At 43.4% G+C, this 20,122-nt stretch overlaps 2 protein-coding genes across 2 annotated transcripts; both read right to left on the bottom strand.

Annotated features, from left to right (window-relative positions):
* Positions 1-600: 600 nt before the first annotated feature.
* LOC124005771 (C5a anaphylatoxin chemotactic receptor 1-like) lies at positions 601-5,544 on the bottom strand. The gene is made up of 2 exons (XM_046315294.1): positions 5,390-5,544; positions 601-1,882 (listed from the first exon to the last, which is right to left on the bottom strand). Exon 2 carries the CDS (start codon positions 1,868-1,870, stop codon positions 815-817), a length of 1,056 nt encoding a protein of 351 aa, XP_046171250.1. The 5' UTR covers positions 1,871-1,882; positions 5,390-5,544; the 3' UTR covers positions 601-814.
* Positions 5,545-14,915: 9,371 nt separating this feature from the next.
* On the bottom strand, positions 14,916-19,487 carry LOC124006330. Its single transcript, XM_046316288.1, has 4 exons — positions 19,119-19,487; positions 16,170-16,254; positions 15,663-15,957; positions 14,916-15,492 (listed from the first exon to the last, which is right to left on the bottom strand). Exons 1-4 carry the CDS (start codon positions 19,382-19,384, stop codon positions 15,422-15,424), a joined length of 717 nt encoding a protein of 238 aa, XP_046172244.1. The 5' UTR covers positions 19,385-19,487; the 3' UTR covers positions 14,916-15,421.
* Positions 19,488-20,122: the final 635 nt, after the last annotated feature.

Raw genomic sequence — 20,122 nt, 5'->3', positions numbered from 1 at the left:
AAGGTCCCTTAGAAATCTGGATTCCCAATGAAATCCCATTGAAAAAAGAAAGTGACCTAAAAAATACAATCTGAATGGTTTGTCCTCAGGGTTACGCCTGCTAAATAAGTTCTGCTATACTCACAGACATGATTCAAACAGTTTTAGAATCTTCAGAGTGTTTCCTATCCAGATCTACTAATAATATGCATATATTTTCTTCTGGGCATGAGTAGCAGGCAGTTGAATTTGGGCATGCATTTAATCCGGGACGTGAAAATACTTTTCACTCTACTATCTCGGCCTTGAGCCTATGTGACTATCAGCAGGTGCAGGCAATTCTCAGCCTGAGAAGTAAAGCAGTACATCTCCATTTACCCAGTACTTTTCAATCATTACGCATTGCAAGCATACAAAGGTTATCACATATATACAGTAATCATGGCACTGGTGTGACAGCTCTAACGCAGTTCCACCTCTCACACCACCAAAACAACCTTATTGGGGATGTCAGCTAAAGCGGATCTGATTGAATAGAGCCCTTAAATACAGATAAAGCCAAATGTAATTGCACAAGTATGATTGCTGGCTGAAATATATTACAGAGAGGGCAGAAGTTCCTGTTCTGTTAAACAACACTGGATTCGAATCACGTCTCTCAGCACTTTTTAATGTCACAAAACACTCTGACTCAGCAGGTTCTCATGGTTTACACACACACACACACACACACACACACACACACACACACACACACACACACACACACACACACACACACACACACACACACACACACACACACACACACACACACACACACACACACACACCTTTACATTACATTCATCTCCTGGGTTCTTTCTGATGTGCTCTTGGATATGCTCTTTCTGGGTAGCGGCTCCTCGGTGGCGAAGTTTAACATACTGCGCAGGGAACGATTAATACTCTGCTTAAAGCCTCGTCCCAGACACACGTAGATCAGAGGGTTGAGGCAGCTGTTACAGTAGGCAAGACAGAGGGCCAGGGCGTGGGCCAGCTGTATGTTGGCGCTGTGCGATGAGTGCCGGGGGGTCAATAGGATCAGGAAATCCAATATGTGCAGTGGAACCCAGCACAGGAAGAAGCTCAGCAACACAGCATAAATGACCCTCAAGGTGCGTCTGGAGCGCACCTCACTCACTCTCCCAGACCCCACCCTAGACCCCCGCCCGGCCCTGCTATACACAACCCAATGACACGCCACGATGGTGATGAATGGCATCACAAAACCCAACAGGAAGCGTACTGTAGTGATAGTCCAGGCGCTAACTATAGTGTGAGATCCCAGGCACTCTGATTTACGGGTGCTTAGCTGGACCTCCTTCACGTAGACAAACTGGGGGATGCTGCCCAGCAGGGCCAGGAGCCACAACCCGACACATACCCAGGCGGCCTTGTGTGGCCTCCTCCAGTTCTGGCACCACACGGGCAAGCTGACCAGCAGCCAGCGGTCCAGGCTAATAAGTACTAGCAGCAGCACGCTACAATACATGACCAGGTAGATGAGTCCCTTGAGCAGCTTGCAGGCCACGGGACCAAAGGGCCAGTGCTGGTCCATGGCCAAGGGCACCATGAGGAGGGGCAGGGACAGGCAGCACAGCAGGTCAGCCAGGGCCAGGTTGAGGAACCACAGAGAGGTGACTGAGCGCGGCATGCGGAAGCCTGTCACCCACACCACCAGAGCGTTGCCCGGGACCCCCAGCAGGAAGACCAAGCTATAGAACACCAGGGCGGACAGGTGACGGGGCCCCAGCACAGGACCAAGGTCCTCAGGCTCGACAAATTCCCATTCAGTGAAGTTCAGGAGGCTCAACTCCTCATCAGTGAAAATCGAGCCCAAATCATCCATGCTTGGAGATGACTGTTGAGGGGAAGGGAAAGACAGTAGTATGATAGTTCCTATAATAGCATTGTATCAATACAATAATACAGGTATTCTTGAAAGACGGGACAATCTCAAACTTTTAAAAATATATATTCTCATAGGACTTATGTTAACTCCGTGAGACACCTTAAAAGGAATTACATTTTTACATTTATTGTCCAACAACCTGATTTTGCATTGTCATTATGGGGTATTGTGTGCAGATTGATGAGACAATATATATGTAATCCATTTTAGAATAAGGATGTAACGTAACAAAATGTGGAAAAAATCAAGATAACATTAGACGTGATTATGTTTTACGGAGTTGACAAAAATGCATTATTCTTCATCATTCAAGTGATATACAAAGTAGAAATGTTGTTTTCCCTCAGTTGCTTTATGATTCCAAAACCTAATTAAAATAAACATATTTGAACCATTGATTTTTAGTGAGTTATAGTTCAAATAGCCCCTAATCTATGGATTTCACATGACTGGGAATTGTCCCCAATTGTGTTCATTATTCCTGCCCATACCTCTGTTCACAAAGTTGACATCAGCAACCCTCTCGCTGACACAACGCCATACACATGGTCTACGGTTGTGAGGCCGGTTGGACGTACTACCAAATTCTCTAAAATAACGTTGGATGTGGCTTATGGTAGAGAACTGAACATTAAATTATCTTTCAACAGTTGTCGAGGCCCTAATCCATGGATTACACTTGACTGGGCAGGGGTGCAGCCATGGGTGGACCTGGGAGGGCATAGGCCCACCCACTGGGGAGCCAGGCCCAGCAAATCAGTCAATAACTACAGACAGAAATACTCCTCAAAAAATGTTGTTCAGTGTATAAGGGAGATGGAGTATGCGTGCGTGTGTGCGTGCGTGTGTCCGTCCCCTGAGTGAGTTTGAGACTTAGTGTTTGTCCCACCCCACTACCATTGGTAGCTACCATTTCTCAGTAAAGTACTATATTTATCCTTAACCACTGATTCCTTGTCTCTTCTCTGCACCTTGGTCCAACCTCACCACGTCACAAACCATGGTGATTTCAATATTGTTTGTTTAATTCTATCAAAAGTAGAGCACTTTACAGGCCACCTCGTTGCACCACATGTAATGAGGACATGAAGGATATTATGGTGGAGCTGACCCGGCTCATTCCTGATTCATTTAGGATTTCAGAGTAATCTCACGGAGGTAACCAACCGCTCGGTTCAATCTGTCTCGTTGAAGCGTAACAGCTTGCACGCTAGAAATGAAGGTCATTTCTGTTTTAGCCGACATACTGTATGCAGCGTTTACAGTGAATGCAGTCTCTGCTAAAGTGAGAACATTGCCTTTAAATTTCACTCAAGTTGTAACACTGAACTTCTGCATTGAATAACCTCAACGTCAACAAAACAAAGGAGATGATTGTGGACTTCAGGAAACAGCAGAGGGAGCACCCCCCCTATCCACATCGACTGCACAGTAGTGGAGAGGGTAGTACATTTTAAGTTCCTCGGCATACACATCACGGACAAACTGAATTGGTCCACCCACACAGACAGTGTCGTGAAGAAGGCGCAGCAGCGCCTCTTCAATCTCAGGAGGCTGAAGAAATTCAGCTTGTCACTAAAAGCACTCACAAACTTCTACAGATGCAAAATCGATCGAGAGCCTCCTGTCGGGCTGTATCAATGCCTGGTATGGCAACTGCTCCGCCCATAACCGTAAGGCTCTCCAGAGGGTAGTGAGGTCTGCACATCGCATCACCGGGGGCAAACTACCTGCCTTCCAGGACACCTACACCACCCGATGTCACAGGAAGGCCATAAAGATAATCAAGGACAACAACCACCCGAGCCACTGCCTGTTCACCTCGCTATCATCCAGAAGGCGAGGTCAGTACAGGTACATCAAAGCAGGGACCGAGAGACTGAAAAACAGCTTCTATCTCAAGGCCATCAGAATGTTAAACAGCCACCACTAACATTGAGTGGCTGCTGCCAACACTGACTAAACTCCAGCCACTTTAATAATGGAAATTGATGGAAATTGATGTAAAAATGTATCACTAGCCACTTTAAACAATGCTACTTAATATAATGTTTACATACCCTACATTACTAATCTCAAATATATATGCATATACTGTGCTCTATATTATCTACTGCGTCTTTATGTAATACATGTATCACTAGCCACTTTAAACTATGCCACTTTGTTTACATACCCTACATTACTCATCTCATATGTATATACTGTACTCGATACCATCTACTCCATCTTGCCTATGCCGTTCTGTACCATCACTCATTCATATATCTTTATGTACATATTCCTTATCCCTTTATCCACTTGTGTGTATAAGGTAGTAGTTTTGGAATTGTTAGGTTAGATTACTCGTTGGTTATTACTGCATTGATGGAACTAGAAGCACAAGCATTTCGCTACACTCGCATTAACATCTGCTAACCATGTGTATGGGACAAATATATTTGATTTGATTTGAATAGAGCCCCAAATCTCCGGACACATTGGTTCGGAATCAATTTTGAGAGAAACATTATTTGAAGTCAGAGGGCAAGAAATGACATAAGATCTCTCTTCAGTTCATTTGAATAAATGCACATTATTAGAGAGATATGCATGTACTGTATGTATATATTTGCAAAAATATATATGGGAGATTGGAAGTGATGCAGACAATTACATTGATAGAAGCTACAATCTATCTGCAATATCTACAATCTATCTGCAATATCTACTCTTAGCAGAGTTTGGAATTGGGATCCTTTGCTCTGGATAATGGCATTTCTGGGCATAGAGCCCATATGGAAATTAATAATATTGAAAATATTTTGGAATTTCCTGAAGCAAATCTTTCCCCTTTAAAAATGCTGGGGTGATTCCTTTTGCCACAGACCTCTATGCTGGGGTGGTTCCTTTCTCCACAGCCCTTTAAAAATAAGCTCAAATAATGCGACAAAATCTTCTTCTTTTTTTCCAACTATAAAGTTTCACTGCCAGACAAGGATTGTCCTGACTTTCAAGAATCCCTGAATGGAATGGTATAATTGTTAAAGCATTGAAAGCAAGATCTTGGTTGGGTTAAATGCATAAGACACATTTCAGTTGAAGGCTTTCAGTTGTACAACTGACTAGGTATCCCCCCTTTTACCATTACATACTATTATAATGACTTGCTAGTTGTTTATTCACAGTTTTTTTTTTCAATCCGTAATTGTCCATATCAAGACCAAGGTAAATAACCATAGGAAATGAACATTTCATTAATGCTGGAATGGCTTAGTCGTGATAACAGGGTTAAACAGGATTTGAAATTGAGGAATAACACAAGCACACTTTATAAAGTGATACAAGACCAGTCAGCATTTTACATGACATTCAAGTCATTCAAGTGCAAAATACCTCTAAAATGAAATAATTTCAATCAGATAATCAATCACGGAACACTGTAAAATTAAGGTTACAATTAAGGTTGTACTTTACCTTTCAGATTTCAGATTTATGTATCAACGTCCTCTTGTAGATGACTCCGCACACAACCAGAAAAAATAGGAACTGTTCTTCTTTAGCACAATTTCTGTCCACAGACACCTCACCCAATCATGACCTGACCTCCTTATGATCAGGAATTGTAAAAATGTCAACGCATTAACAAATATAGAGGGAGAGATACAAACACAAATGACATAGTACTGGTCATGAGAACACGTGAGAACTGAACTAACACCCATATAACTATATAGACATACCCAGTCTACCTATGTGGGCAAAGACCCCCCACTAAATATTATCACACTGATTAGTAATGATTTAAAAAATAAGAAATCTGAGCATCTCTAGTTTGTATCCTGATAAGAGCTTGGCAGCCCTAAAGTGTTATAGGTTAGGATGTCAAGGTCATGGGTGACTGCAAAGAATTAGTGTCCACTTTATCTCTGAGCCCTTAGCTGTTTCTATATCTATGCCTGTCTTTTCTGGGGTCTCCCTGAGGACAGGCTGGCACTCCTTCACAGTGAAGTTTGACCCTGTTCCTCACTATTATCTGATTGTTGGCACCCCCCACCCCCCACCCCCTCCCCTTGGGTTGTGCAGTGGTGGAGATCTTTGTGGGCTATACTCAGCCTTGTCTCGGGATGGTAAGTTGGTGGTTGAAGATATCCCTCTAGTGCTGTGGGGGCTGTGCTTTGGCAAAGTGGGTGGGGTTATATCCTTCCTGTTTTGCCCTGTCCGGGGGTATCCTCGGATGGGGCCACAGTGTCTCCTCACCCCTCATGTCTCAGCCTCCAGTATTTATGCTGCAGTACTTTGTGTCGGGGGGCTAGGGTCAGTTTGTTATATCAGTACTTCTCCTGTGCTATTCGGTGTCCTGTGTGAATTTAAGTGTGCTCTCTCTAATTCTCTCTTTCTGTCTTTCTTTCTCTCTCTCGGAGGACCTGAGCCCTAGGACCATGCCTCAGGACTACCTGACATGATGACTCCTTGCTGTCCCCAGTCCACCAGGCCGTGCTGCTGCTCCAGTTTCAACTGTTCTGCCTTATTATTATTGGACCATGCTGGTCATTTATGAACATTTAAACATCTTGGCCATTTTCTGTTATAATCTCCACCCAGCACAGCCAGAAGAGGACCGGCCACCCCACATAGCCTGGTTCCTCTCTAGGTTTCTTCCTAGGTTTTGGCCTTTCTAGGGAGTTTTTCCTAGCCACCGGGCTTCTACACCTGCATTGCTTGCTGTTTGTGTAACGGCTTTCTTGTGGAGAAGGAGAGTCTGACCAAAATGCAGCGTGATGATGATTCATGACATTTTAATGAAGGAAAAAACTATACATGAAGAAACTACAAAATAATGAAATGTGAAAACCGAAACAGCCCTATCTGGTGCAAACACAAAGACAGGAACAATCACCCACAAAACACTCAAAGAATATGGCTGCCTAAATATGGTTCCCAATCAGAGACAACGATAAACACCTGCCTCTGATTGAGAACCACTCCAGACAGCCATAGACTTTGCTAGATAACCCCACTAAGCCACACACCCAACACCCCACAAAACCCCAAGACAAAACACACCACAATAAACCCATGTCACACCCTGGCCTGACCAAATAAATGAAGACAAACACAATATATTACGACCAGGGCGTGACAGTTTGGGGTTTTAGGCTGGGTTTCTGTGCAACACTTTGAGATATCAGCTGATGTACGAAGGGCTATGTAAATACATTTGATTTGATTTTGATTTGATCTGATACTAGCTGTGTGCTACTCTATCTGCTCTCTTCAACCCTACATGGCTTGTTGATGAATACTGGATAAGAATCCTCATCTGAGCTCTCAGACTCAGTGCTCTCAACATTTTACTGCTTTTGTTGGGGTGGTTCTTTTCTCCACAGACCTCTATGCTGGGGTGGTTCTTTTCTCCACATACCTCTATGCTGGGGTGGTTCTGTTCTCCACATACCTCTAGGCTGGGGTGGTTCTTTTCTCCACATACCTCTAGGCTGGGGTGGTTCTGTTCTCCACATACCTCTAGGCTGGGGTGGTTCTGTTCTCCACATACCTCTATGCTGGGGTGGTTCTGTTCTCCACATACCTCTAGGCTGGGGTGGTTCTGTTCTCCACATACCTCTATGCTGGGGTGGTTCTGTTCTCCACATACCTCTATGCTGGGGTGGTTCTGTTCTCCACATACCTCTAGGCTGGGGTGGTTCTGTTCTCCACATACCTCTATGCTGGGGTGGTTCTGTTCTCCACATACCTCTATGCTGGGGTGGTTCTGTTCTCCACATACCTCTATGCTGGGGTGGTTCTTTTCTCCACATACCTCTATGCTGGGGTGGTTCTGTTCTCCACATACCTCTAGGCTGGGGTGGTTCTTTTCTCCACATACCTCTATGCTGGGGTGGTTCTTTTCTCCACATACCTCTATGCTGGGGTGGTTCTTTTCTCCACATACCTCTATGCTGGGGTGGTTCTTTTCTCCACATACCTCTATGCTGGGGTGGTTCTTTTCTCCACATACCTCTATGCTGGGGTGGTTCTTTTCTCCACATACCTCTATGCTGGGGTGGTTCTTTTCTCCACATACCTCTATGCTGGGGTGGTTCTTTTCTCCACATACCTCTATGCTGGGGTGGTTCTTTTCTCCACATACCTCTATGCTGGGGTGGTTCTTTTCTCCACATACCTCTATGCTGGGGTGGTTCTTTTCTCCACAGACTTCTATGCTGGGGTGGTACTTTTCTCCACAGACTTCTATGCTGGGGTGGTACTTTTCTCCACATACCTCTATGCTGGGGTGGTTATTTTCTCCACATACCTCTATGCTGGGGTGGATATTTTCTCCACAGACCTCTATGCTGGGGTGGTTTCCCTGGATAATTTGCATTTTCTCAAGCAACAGTTCATCACTGGTGTTAATTTTCTGGAGATGCCCCCTCATCTCCGCCGCACTCATCTCCGCCCTGACGTTATCGTTGTTAATCCAGTAACAATGGTTCTTGACTAACTCTGTGCCATATTTCAGTCCTGATTGGGAACGAGCTGAGGATGATAACACTTTCTGGGACTAGTAAGTCCAAAGCGGACTCTCCCGGCTCATGTGTTACCTTAGTCAACTTGTGATACAGTTCAGTAGCATCCTTCTCTGCATAATGTGTCCTCAAGATTTGCCTTAGTGTGTAGTGTCATGTCTGTTTTCCCTCCAGATAACTTCTCATCATAAGCCCTGGCCTCACAGCTCTAATTACTGCTTCTATGATGTCTAATTCACTGTATCCTTTTCTCAGTCCATTTTCAATCTGATATTCTAGGCTGCTGAAGCTGAGCTTATCTTTCTGATTCTGATCTGTCCATGGATTTTAAAGACTTTATGACTGGGCATACTCCACTCTCTCTCTGTGGTGTGTGCCTTGCTGGAGCTGGGCCCACCTCTCTGCTGGGCTGAGGAGCCTCTCCCACTTTTTGTCCTGCCGCAGCTCCTGTCTCTCCGCTGGGTTCGCTGTCCACTTGCGTCGTTGGCGCCGACTGACTGGGACATGTAGGCAGACTTTTCACAGCGTCCTCCAAGTTCGATATTCCTTTCATTTAATCTTTTAGTTGAAGCCTTCTTCCTTCTTCTCGCAGTAACCTTCAATTAGTTTGTGGCGCAATGGCTCTTTCCTTTTACTTCAAAGTCATCTACACCTCCTATTCCACAATATACAGACATTGTATGAAATCGAACAGAGTTTTTGGACTTTAACTGAGGTTAAAGAGTTAAAGTCCAAAAACTCTGTTCGATTTCATCCAATGTTTCCCTCTCTTGACTCATATTGTCCTACTCACTTGGCAACAACGACAATGCAGGCAATGGCAAGATAGCTAAAATTGGTTTGGTGGTTAGCCCGGTAACGTTAGCTAGCTGGCTATTCTACCAATGTCTCTCACTCGTTGTCCATTCAAGGAATATGGGCCGGTGCTCACATAAAAATAAATCTCAACAGTGCCTCCAAATTTGTTACCGTTTCTATGAGCTTAAAATATAAACTCTGACGTGAAAGGTACCGTTTAATATAATTTTAATCATGTTAGCATTGTGTAACAGCAGTTTACAGCCTTTTATGTTTGTTTTTCTTCCTCTACCCCAGTGTACTTAAACTTTTCTTCTTCATTTCCCATTGATTTCACCCGAGTAAAACGCCAGTTGCTGGATACAACTGTATTAATCCCCTTACAGTGAATTCGGAAAGTATTCAGACCCCTTCACTTCCACATTTTGTTACGTTACAGCCTTATTCTAAAATAAATTAAATACATTTTCATCATCAATCTACACACAATAGCCCATAATGACAAACCATTTTTAGAATTTCTTGCAAATGTATAAAACATATAAAACTTACTTACATAAGTATTCAGACACTTTGCTATGAGACTCGAAATTGAGCTCAGGTGCATCCTGTTTCCACTGATCATCCTTGAGATGTTTTTTCAACTTGATTAGAATCCACCTGTGGTAAATTCAATTGATTGGATATGATTTGGAAAGGCACACACCCGTCTATATAAGGTCTCACAGTTAACTGTGCATGTCAGAGCAAAAACCAAGCCATGAGGTCGAAGGAATTGTCCATAGAGCTCCGAGACAGGATTGTGTCGAGACACAGATCTGGGGAAGGGTATGGGATGTTTTTCAGCTGCAGGGACAGGGATACTAGTCAGAATTGAGAAAATATGAATGGTGTAAAGTACAGAGAGATCCTTGATGAAAACCTATTCCAGAGCGCTCAGGACCTCAGACTGGGGCGAAGGTTCACCTTCCAACAGGACAATGACCCTAAGTACTGTCATGAAGTTGGCCTGAGGGGGAGGTTTATGACCCTCATAAATACCTTTCCCCTTTTTCCTCTCTCTACTCTACCGATGTGACTATTGAAGATCCCTTTGTTAATATTAACTATTGAAGAAAACAAGTGGGCTAGGAGAGGACGGACAGAGTATCCATTCTACCACACTCCAGTTCACCACTAGACAGTCTTCAGGGGACCAGAGATCCATGCTGGTCCACCCGGACTCCCATCTACGAACAATCTACCGAAGTGCAGCTCAGAATAAATATGTTTTTGCATTCTCCTTTTTCAAATGGGCGGCTATTTAGAATGCATAAGATACTGTATTTACGATAGCATAGCTGCCTACGGCCCGATAGAGACACAAAACCTTTTTTGCTCCTCAGTCTTCCCAATCTTTCACTCAAACACATCCCACTCTCTTTGTGTAACCAGCCGTCGTATCTGTTCTGTCCCCTAGGGATGTTTTCCTTTATGACATAATTTGTAATCAATGTATGACACATTCTGTGTATATATAATTCTGTGTGATTATTTGGGTATTTAGTAAATACATAATTAAACCCAATTTTGTATTGCTGATTCAACTTGTTAGCCAGGGTTCGTGAAGACAACCAAGAATTTACAACTTTCAGATTAGACTAAATAAAGTGACGATTAAATATTGACTGCTATGGAGGTAAAAGATTACCAGGTCTTTAAGAGTTTATTTGGAAGATAACAGCTCTATAAACATTATTTTGTGGTGCCCCGACTTTCTAGTTAATTACATTAACCTGTTTAGCTTAATCAGGTAATATTAATTACAGATAAAAAAATATAGATTTGCATGTCATATCACTTAATCCGGCATAGCCAAAGACACGACAATACACAGCCAATGCAAGAGGGGCTTCGGAACAAGTCTCTGAATGTCCTTGAGTAGCCCAGCCAGAGCCCGGACTTGAACTTGATCGACATCTCTGGAGAGACCTGAAAATAGTTGTGCAGCGACGCTCCCCATTCAACCTGGCAGATCTTGAGAGGATCTGCAGAGAAGAATGGGAGAATCTCCCCAAATACATGTGTGCCAAGCTTGTAGCATCATACCCAAGAAGTGTTGAGGCTGTAATCGCTGCCAAAGGTGCTTCAATAAAGTCTTGAGTAAAGGGGTCTGAAACCTTTGCTTTGTCAGTCTGGGACGTTGTGTGTATTGAGGGGATTTTTTTTCATACATTTTCAAATAAGGCTGTAACATAACAAAATATGGAAAAAGTGAAAAGATCTAAATACTTTCCGAATGCAATATATATTGTAGCCCAGGCCTACTTCTAATCAGGTAGAAACTATTCTACTTTTCACAAACATTTGAAAGGTAAATTGAGTCGTAATGTACTGTATATATACTTTTGTGCATAGCTTATATCATATATTTTTTCAAAAAGGTATTTCCCCTGAGCTACATTGCTAATATTAGCAGCAATTAGTGTCATCATTGTTCATTTACACAGCAAGCCTTACAGAATCCTTGTCTAACTACACTACTAAATCTGAATTTCACAACTTTATTGTTAGTCCTTATGCTTATTACAGTACTGTTACGTAAAAAAAAACGTGACATTGTTCATATTTACAATTTGTTGGGAGGCCAAAGCTATACACACATGTTGAGAATGATGACAGCACCTGTAATGCACATATGTTTAATATATAACTGTATCTCCATATTAAACTGCCAAAGGCAGACACAATAACTGTGTTGTTCCCTTTTGATATCAACAAGTACCTTCAGGGTTTGCATGTGTTTACTCTTGTGGGTGCCCTAGCCTAAGCAACCAACGAGCTTTAATGGTTAGCCGCCCTGAAAAATATGTGTACTGTCTTAATAAAGAAAACAACTACATAACTATTTTTGGACAACTTAGAATGTTGCACACCGCGTTCAGCCAAAGCATAGTTTTCCAGTTTTTTTTCCAGCGGCTTGCCATTAAAGTTGGTTAAGTAGGAAAATGATGCCTTTACAGCCTGAATGGTGGATGCTTTATGCACAAGTTGGTCCACGGATGGGCAGAAGTGTATTACCGGGAATGCACATCAATCCTAGACAATAGTGCAGATCTAGCAACCACTATCGGGTGCCCATATAAGTGTGGTCTCGGCCCAGGTTTTCCTAACGGGTGCACATTTAGTTTTTTTCCCTAGCACTACACAGCTGATTCAAATAACCAACTCATTATAAAGCTTTGATTATTTGAATCAGCTGTGTAGTCAGTGGTGTAAAGTACTTAAGTAGTACTTTAAAGTATTTTACCTAGGTTTTTTGGGGTATCAGTACTTTACTTTACTATTTATACTTTTGCTTTTACTTCACTACATTCCTGAAGAAAATAATGTACTTTTTACTCCATACATTTTCCCTGACACCCAAAAGTATATTTTGATTGGCTAGCAAGACAGGAAAATGGTCAAATTCATGCACTTATCAAGAGAACATCCCCCGGTCATCCTTATTGCCTCTGATCTGTTGGACTCATTAAACACAAATGATGTCTGAGTATTGAAGTCTGAGTATTGAAGTGTGCCCCTTGCTATCTGTAAAAAAACAATTAAAAGGATAAAAAGAAAATGGTGCATCTGGTTTGCTTTAATATAAGCCCTTTGAAATGATTTATACTTTTACTTTTAATACTCAAGTATATTTTAGCAATTACATTTACTTTTGATACTTAAGTACATTTAAAACCAAATACTTTTAGACTATTACTCAAGTAGAATTTTACTGGATGACTTTTACTTTAGTAATTTTCTATTAAGGAATCTTTACTTTTACTCAAGTATGACATTTGGGTACTTTTACCACCACTGTGTGTAGTGCTAGGGCAAATTCCAAAACATGCACCCGGGGGGTGCCCAGGACTGAATTTTGGAAACCCTGGTCTATGGGTATTCAACTCTTACCCTATGAGGTCCGGAGCCTGCTGGTTTTCTATTCTACCTGATAATTAATTGAACCCACCTGGTGTTCCAGGTCTAAATCAGCCAGTGATTAGAGGGGAACAATTTTTTAAAAGCAGTGGAACTGGCTTTGAGGTTCAGAGATTAGTTTGAAAGGTTTAGGCCAGGGATGGGTAACTCCAGTCCTCGAGCCTGGAGTAGTGTCACACTTGATCCCCATCCCTCGCAAACACAGCCGATTAAACTAATTTCATTCTAAACTGAAGAACATAATTAATTAATTGATTAGTTAATTATTGGAGTCGCGTGTGCTAGCTGGGGCTGGCCCAAAATTGTGACACCAATCAGGCCCCTGAAGACTGGAGTTGCCCATTCTTGGTTTAGGCCAACACTGATAAATCTATCGCTTGTGGTAAAGCCCACAGCCAGGTTGGTATGTCTAACCCTTATGGGTGAAGTGCCATATCCCCTAACCTGGCTGACAACTCTTTGGACCACGTGGGGTGGCGTACCAGGCTACATATTAGAGGTCAACCGATTGCCTTTATTTAACTAGGCAAGTCAATTAAGAACACATTCTTATTTTCAATGACGGCCTAGGAACAGTGGGTTAACTGCCTTGTTCAGGGGCAGAATGACAGATTTTCACCTTGTCAGCTCGGGTGATCCAATCTTGCAACCTTACAGTTAACTAGTCCAGCGCTATAACGACCTGCCTCTCTCTCGTTACATTCCACAAGGTGACTGCCGGTTACGCGAATGCAGTAAGCCAAGATAAGTTGCTAGCTAGCATTAAACTTATCTTATAAAAAACAATCAATCATAATCACTAGTCAACACATGGTTGATGATATTACTAGATATTATCTAGCGTGTCCTGCTTTGCATATAATCTGACTGAGCATACAAGTATCTAAGTATCTGACTGAGCGGTGGTAGGCAGAAGCAGGCACGTCAACATTCATTCAAACAGCACTTTTGTGCGTTTTGCCAGCAGCTCTTTGTTGTGCATCAAGCATTGCGCTGTTTATGACTTCAAGCCTATCAACTCCCGAGGTGAGGCTGGTGTAACTGAAGTGAAATGGCTGGCTAGTTAGCGCGTGGTAATAGCGTTTCAAACGTCACTCGCTCTGAGCCTTCTAGTAGTTGTTCCCCTTGCTCTGCATGAGTAAAGCTGCTTTGATGGTGGCTGTTTTCGTTGTGTTCCTGATTCGAGCCCAGGGAGGAGCGAGGAGAGGGACGGAAGCTATACTGTTACACTGGCAATACTAAAGTGCCTATAAGAACATCCAATAGTCAAAGGTTAATGAAATACAAATGGTATAGAGGGAAATAGTCCTATAATTCCTATAATAACTACAACCTAAAACTTCTTACCTGGGAATATTGAAGACCCATGTTAAAAGGAACCACCAGCTTTCATATGTTCTCATGTTCTGAGCAAGGTACTTAAATGTTAGCTTTCTTACATAGCACATATTGCACTTTTACTTTCTTCTCTAACACTTTGTTTTTGCATTATTTAAACCAAATTGAACATGTTTCATTATTTACTTGAAGTTAAATTCATTTTATTGATGTATTATATTAAGTTAAAATAAGTGTTCATTCAGTATTGTTGTAATTGTCATTATTACGAATAATTTTGGGGGGGCAGATTAATATCGGTATCGGCTTTTTTGGTCCTCCAATAATTGGTATCGGTGTTGAAAAATCATAATCGGTCGACCACACTACATATCCCTTGGCATTCCTATAATTTAAACAATGCAATAAACATATGTATACATTATACAATTACGAACTCTAGTATGGACTACAATGTACTCCAAAACCACTGTTGGGCCCTTGGAAATAGGGGAAAATAATAAATGAAGTAATGACTTCATGAAAAAATGACAAATGTCAGCAAAGTGTTATTTCCTTCTTTCCACAGATGAGTGTTAGTACTTTTCTTAAAATAAGCACTCTTGATAGATAGTGTTAGATATTCTTCTTCACATAACTCCTTCAGATAACCCTTCTCTCTCAGAGCTGTCCTTGGTTTTATTTATGACATTTTGCATAGAACATTACACTACTGCCTAACTTAATCTTCAACGTTATGTAAATAAGTTATCTCCTTTCATTGTTGGACAATATTTGAACTGTGGTACCATTCTGTCCAGGAATCTGTTTCCTATTGACCTGTGACCCATGGTCTGTGAGTGGTTTCCTCGGGAAGATAGCAGGGGTTGAGGTTGGTGACTCAGTTCAGGGCAGGTGAGCTGCTAGGTGGTAGAATAGGTGTTTCATCCCTGAACGCATCTGACTGGAGGTCTGTAAGACAGACATAATAATACATTATAAGAGTGTTAGAAAGAATGACTCATGATCCTATTGGTCTTTCATCTACGCAAGCAAAGAAGCATGGATTAAAGTAAGAGAGTCTTAAAAAAGAAAGAGAACAAACATTTATAGAGAGAGATACAGAGATGCACACAACATACCAATGAGTGATGTGTTCTGTTGGTGGTTGATGACAACAGACTTCTCTTCCTCCTCCTCTCCCCAGTCTGCAATGTTGGCTGGGGGGATACACTGCTCCAGGAACAGATCATCCTCCTCAGAACATAATTCCATGTCTTCCGGGGGCCACCGTAACTCGCCACTCTCCACTTCGCTCATGTCCGTGGGCTCCACCATGATGGAGGGAAGCCGCTCCTTCTCTGAGGGACTGAACTGCTGCAGGTGATTGGGAGAGCCTTCTGGACTCAGAGACACCTCCACTGGTTCTGGGAAGATCTGTAGGCAGAGGGAGGGTCCACAGGTGGGTGATTGAATGTAGGCTGACATGGATGGTGACATTAATTCACTAGTATAGACACCTGTATTATAAACCTTATTAGAAGACCCATCATAATCTATTGATTAGCATGCCATTTATTAATGGCATTTGGAACGAGAAGCATATATGTGATATTGAACATAGATGCAGAGGTTGGGTGAATATGTACCTGGAAAGGTAACCTGTTCTCATTATTCCTCTGCGGTGACATCTCGCCCATCGATGACTCCTGGGCACCAAGCGCCTCCATCCCTCTGTGTGTAAAAGATAGCAGAACTAACTGATATCACACACAAAGTATATACTGTACAAAGCCACTGGGATAAACTACAGGAAAGCAGTACACTTAGACAGAAACACATTCACACTCAGCATTGATTCAACACTTTACATGGCTTAGTAGACAGAAACAAAAAGACACATCTTACTCATACTACACTGTACACATACACAATTCTGCATGCACAAGTGTCTCAGAAGGAATATATGCTATTGAGCTACACAAAACCTTGGATCAGGTGGTATTGATGTAACCCTTGTTAGCGCTGGCAATCCTGGCACCAGAGTAGACCCTAGATTGGAATATGTACCGGGATTCTTCCTATGGCATTGAGCAGTACACCACATCAATCATTGGCTTCATCAATAAGTGCATCGACGTCGTTGTCCCCAGAGTAACCTGGGGATAACCCCAACCAGAATCCATGGATTACAGGCAACATCCACACTGAGATAAAGGCTAGAGCTGCCGCTTTCAAAGAGCGGGACTCTAACCCGGAAGCTTATAAGAAATCCTGCTATGCCCTCCAACGAACCATCAAACAGGCAAAGTGTCAATACAGGACTAAGATCGAATTGTACTACACTGGCTGTGTAGTACTACACGGATGTGGCAGGGCTTGAAAACCATTACAGACTACAAAATGAAAAAAGCCGTGAGCTGCCCAGTGACACGAGCCTACCAGACAAGCTAAACTACTTCTATGCTAGCTTTGAGGCAAATAAGATTGAAACATGCATGAGAGCACCAGCTGTTCCAAATGACTGTGTGATCACGCTCTCCACAGCCGATGTAAGACCTTTAAACAGGTCAACATTCACAAGGCCGCAGGGCCAGACGGATTACCAGGACGTGTACTGCGACATGTGCTGACCTAGACACACTCCAATTTGCATACCACCCTAACAAATTCACAGATGATGCAATCTCTATTGCACTCCACACCGCCCTTTCCCACCTGGACAAAATTAACACCTATGTGAAAATGCTATTCATTGACTACAGCTTAGCATTCAACACCATAATTCCCTCAAAGCTAATAAATAAGCCAAGGACCCTGGTACTAAACACCTCTCTCTGCAACTGGATCCTGGACTTCCTGATGGGCTGCCCCCAGGTGGTAAGGGTAGGTAACAACACATCATCCATGCTGATCCTCAACACAGGGGCCCCTCAGGGATGCGTGATCAGTTCCCTCCTGTACTCCCTGTTCACTCATGACTGCACAGCCAGGCACGACTCCAAAACCATCATTAAGTTTGCCAATGACACAGTGGTAGGACTGATCACCGAATACGACGAGACAGCCTACAGGGAGGAGGTCAGATACCTGACCGTGTGGTGCCAGGACAACAACCTCAAGACAAAGGAGATGATCGTGGACTACAGGAAATCGACGGGGCTGTAGTGGAGCAGGTTGAGAGCTTCAAGTTCCTTGGTGTCCACATCACCAACAAAATAACATGGTCCAAGCACACCAAGACAGTCGTGAAGAGGGCACGACAAAACCCATTCCCCCTGAAAAGATTTGGCATGGGTACTCAGATTCTCAAAAGGTTCTAAAGCTGCACCATCAAGAGCATCCTGGTTGCATCACTGCCTGATATTGCCTGATAATTCTCTCTAGTCCCTCATGCCCATGAATGCAGGCCATATTGCGTGTCCCGCATCACTTTGAAACAGGCCCTTCATTGGTCAGAGGGGTCAGTGCTATAGCTGAGTGGCTGGGACTGGTCTGTGAGGTAGCAGAGTGAATCCCAGTTGTGGTGAGCCTAATCACCATGTTCACATGGCCCCTCAACCCACACAGTCATGCATGTGCGAGCACACACACACAAACACACACATTTAGCACTGAGCTTCAGATTAGATTGCTTATGGATTTTATCATATAAAAATGTAATATGTCCTTGTCCATCTTTTTGTTTTTCATTATGTGATGTATTGGCAGAATGTGGTCATCATATCGCTGCGTCCAAAGCCAAGCCTCCATGCTAAAACGGAGAAACGTAGTTTCCCATTCACTGTATGAGCCAGAATTATTTCCACTGCGTGAGCCTGAGTTATTTCCACTTTAAATCTGTTTATGTTTTCCAGAAAAGCCCCCCGAGGATTAAGAGGAACTGAAGTTCTGTCTCCCCATTCTCAACGCTCCTCCCAGTGAAAGTCTGGTATTATGGCCTTCTGTCACAGTGGCCATCACTCACTCCTGTTGACATGCCTTTCGTTTTAATGAGGCTGGGCTGTAAGAGTCTCAAAGCGGCAGAACAACTGTGTAAACCACTTTTACATTCATGTCCAGTTTTCTGTGAAATTTGTTTCAGCTTATAAAATAGCATGTTTTTTGACCCAATTTATTTTATCATATGTTATTGACTGTGCTGTGTGCATGGATAAGCTGTTTGTGTGTCATCTGTGATGGAAAATGTTCAGCTGGTTAAGCCTAGATGTAATCTCCTCCCTCGCTCCTGAACATTCCTCTGCCAGCCTGTCAGTAAGAAGCTAACATGGTCACTCACTTCATGGTAGCGCAGGAGGATTGTGGGCAGGAAACGGGGACAAATCACAATGTGTAAACTGATGACAGACCACAGATAACACATATGTTCAGCTCCACCACTGATTCACTCACCCATACACCCATACACCAATTTGACTCTCTACTTCCCCAAACCCACACTTTCTTTACACTTTGCCACTGGTGCTTTCTATAATTTCTACACTCTAATATGAGGTCCTGACACAGGTCAACATCTCCATAACAGTGATTATCAATTGTAACTAGAGCATCACTGCACACCTGTGTGATCCACACACACAATCAGAGAGGAGTCTTACCCTTCTGTGGTCAGGCAGAAGTCCTCCCCATCCTGGCAGACCTCCACGCCTTCCAAGGTGGTCACTCCCATGGTAGGCATAGGGGGCCGAGGAGGGGGTGCAGACGGAGGGGTGCAGCTCCTACAGCACTCTCCCTCCGCTGGCCCCTCAGGGGAGCAGCTGGTCTCCAGGGTGACGCCTGGATGGGCTGTGACGGGGTCCACGTGGGAGGGGTTCTGAGGGTGGAGACTGTGATCTGTAAGGTCGCTCCTTCTTTGGGTCAACATGGGACTGACATAAAAAATAAACGTGGTCCACTAGTCCACAGCCTCTGGGCTTCTCTGTCTACCAGCTTCCCCCTCTCTGTCTCTCTCTCTCTCTCCCCCTCTACCTCTCTTTTTCTCTCTCCCCCTCTCTCTACGGGTAGGGCTTTGCAGAAGTGGGATTGTGGGATTAGCGTCTCATTTGATTATGGATGTTGGGTGGGTGACATCAGCCTGTCCCTCTGCCAAGTGGACACACAGTGCAGGAAATCTGTGGGACATGAAACATGCACACCATCCAGCGGCGTGCACTGTTACATTGGCTCTGTAAGTGTGCAGCTGATCACGCGCAGTCTGCCGAGGAGACGTTTCACTCCTTCAGTCAAGACTAAGCAGGCTGTGCCCCCACCAGCTCTCTCTCTCTCTCTCTATTTCTCTGTCTCTCTCTCTCCTGGTGTGTGCTGTCACTCTCGTCAGAGTGGATTTGGACAATTCAAGAGAATTAGCCTTGGGATCAAAGTCTCGGGGGTGTGGTGGAGATATATATAGCAGCAGGCAGCAGGAAAGCCATGTCCACTCAAACGCAGCATCAGTCACTGTAATCCCCATAGTACACATCCTGTGGTTCAAGCAGAGAGACGACCGGCCACTGCCAGTCAACCTGTTTAATGGCCTCACTGATTGATTTTCCACTCATGCACCTGTGCCGAAGCCACTGATTGATATGTTAACGCTTAATAGTATTAACCTTGTTCCATGATT

The sequence above is a fragment of the Oncorhynchus gorbuscha genome, linkage group LG19, assembly GCF_021184085.1.
Source record: "Oncorhynchus gorbuscha isolate QuinsamMale2020 ecotype Even-year linkage group LG19, OgorEven_v1.0, whole genome shotgun sequence".
Classification (NCBI taxonomy): Eukaryota; Metazoa; Chordata; class Actinopteri; order Salmoniformes; family Salmonidae; genus Oncorhynchus; species Oncorhynchus gorbuscha.
Note: the sequence above shows the minus strand (reverse complement) of the source record. Positions and strands in the feature narration are given on the sequence as shown.

Excerpts from the sequence above, each read along its gene's own strand:
- LOC124005771 (XM_046315294.1), bottom strand. The coding sequence starts at position 1,870 with ATGGATGATTTGGGCTCGATTTTCACTGATGAGGAGTTGAGCCTCCTG.
- LOC124006330 (XM_046316288.1), bottom strand. The coding sequence starts at position 19,384 with ATGTTGACCCAAAGAAGGAGCGACCTTACAGATCACAGTCTCCACCCT. Across the intron at positions 16,255-19,118 it reads TTCTGCCTGACCACAGAAGG|AGGGATGGAGGCGCTTGGTG; the intron begins GTAAGACTCCTC and ends TTTTACACACAG. Across the intron at positions 15,493-15,662 it reads ACAGAACACATCACTCATTG|ACCTCCAGTCAGATGCGTTC; the intron begins GTATGTTGTGTG and ends TCTGTCTTACAG.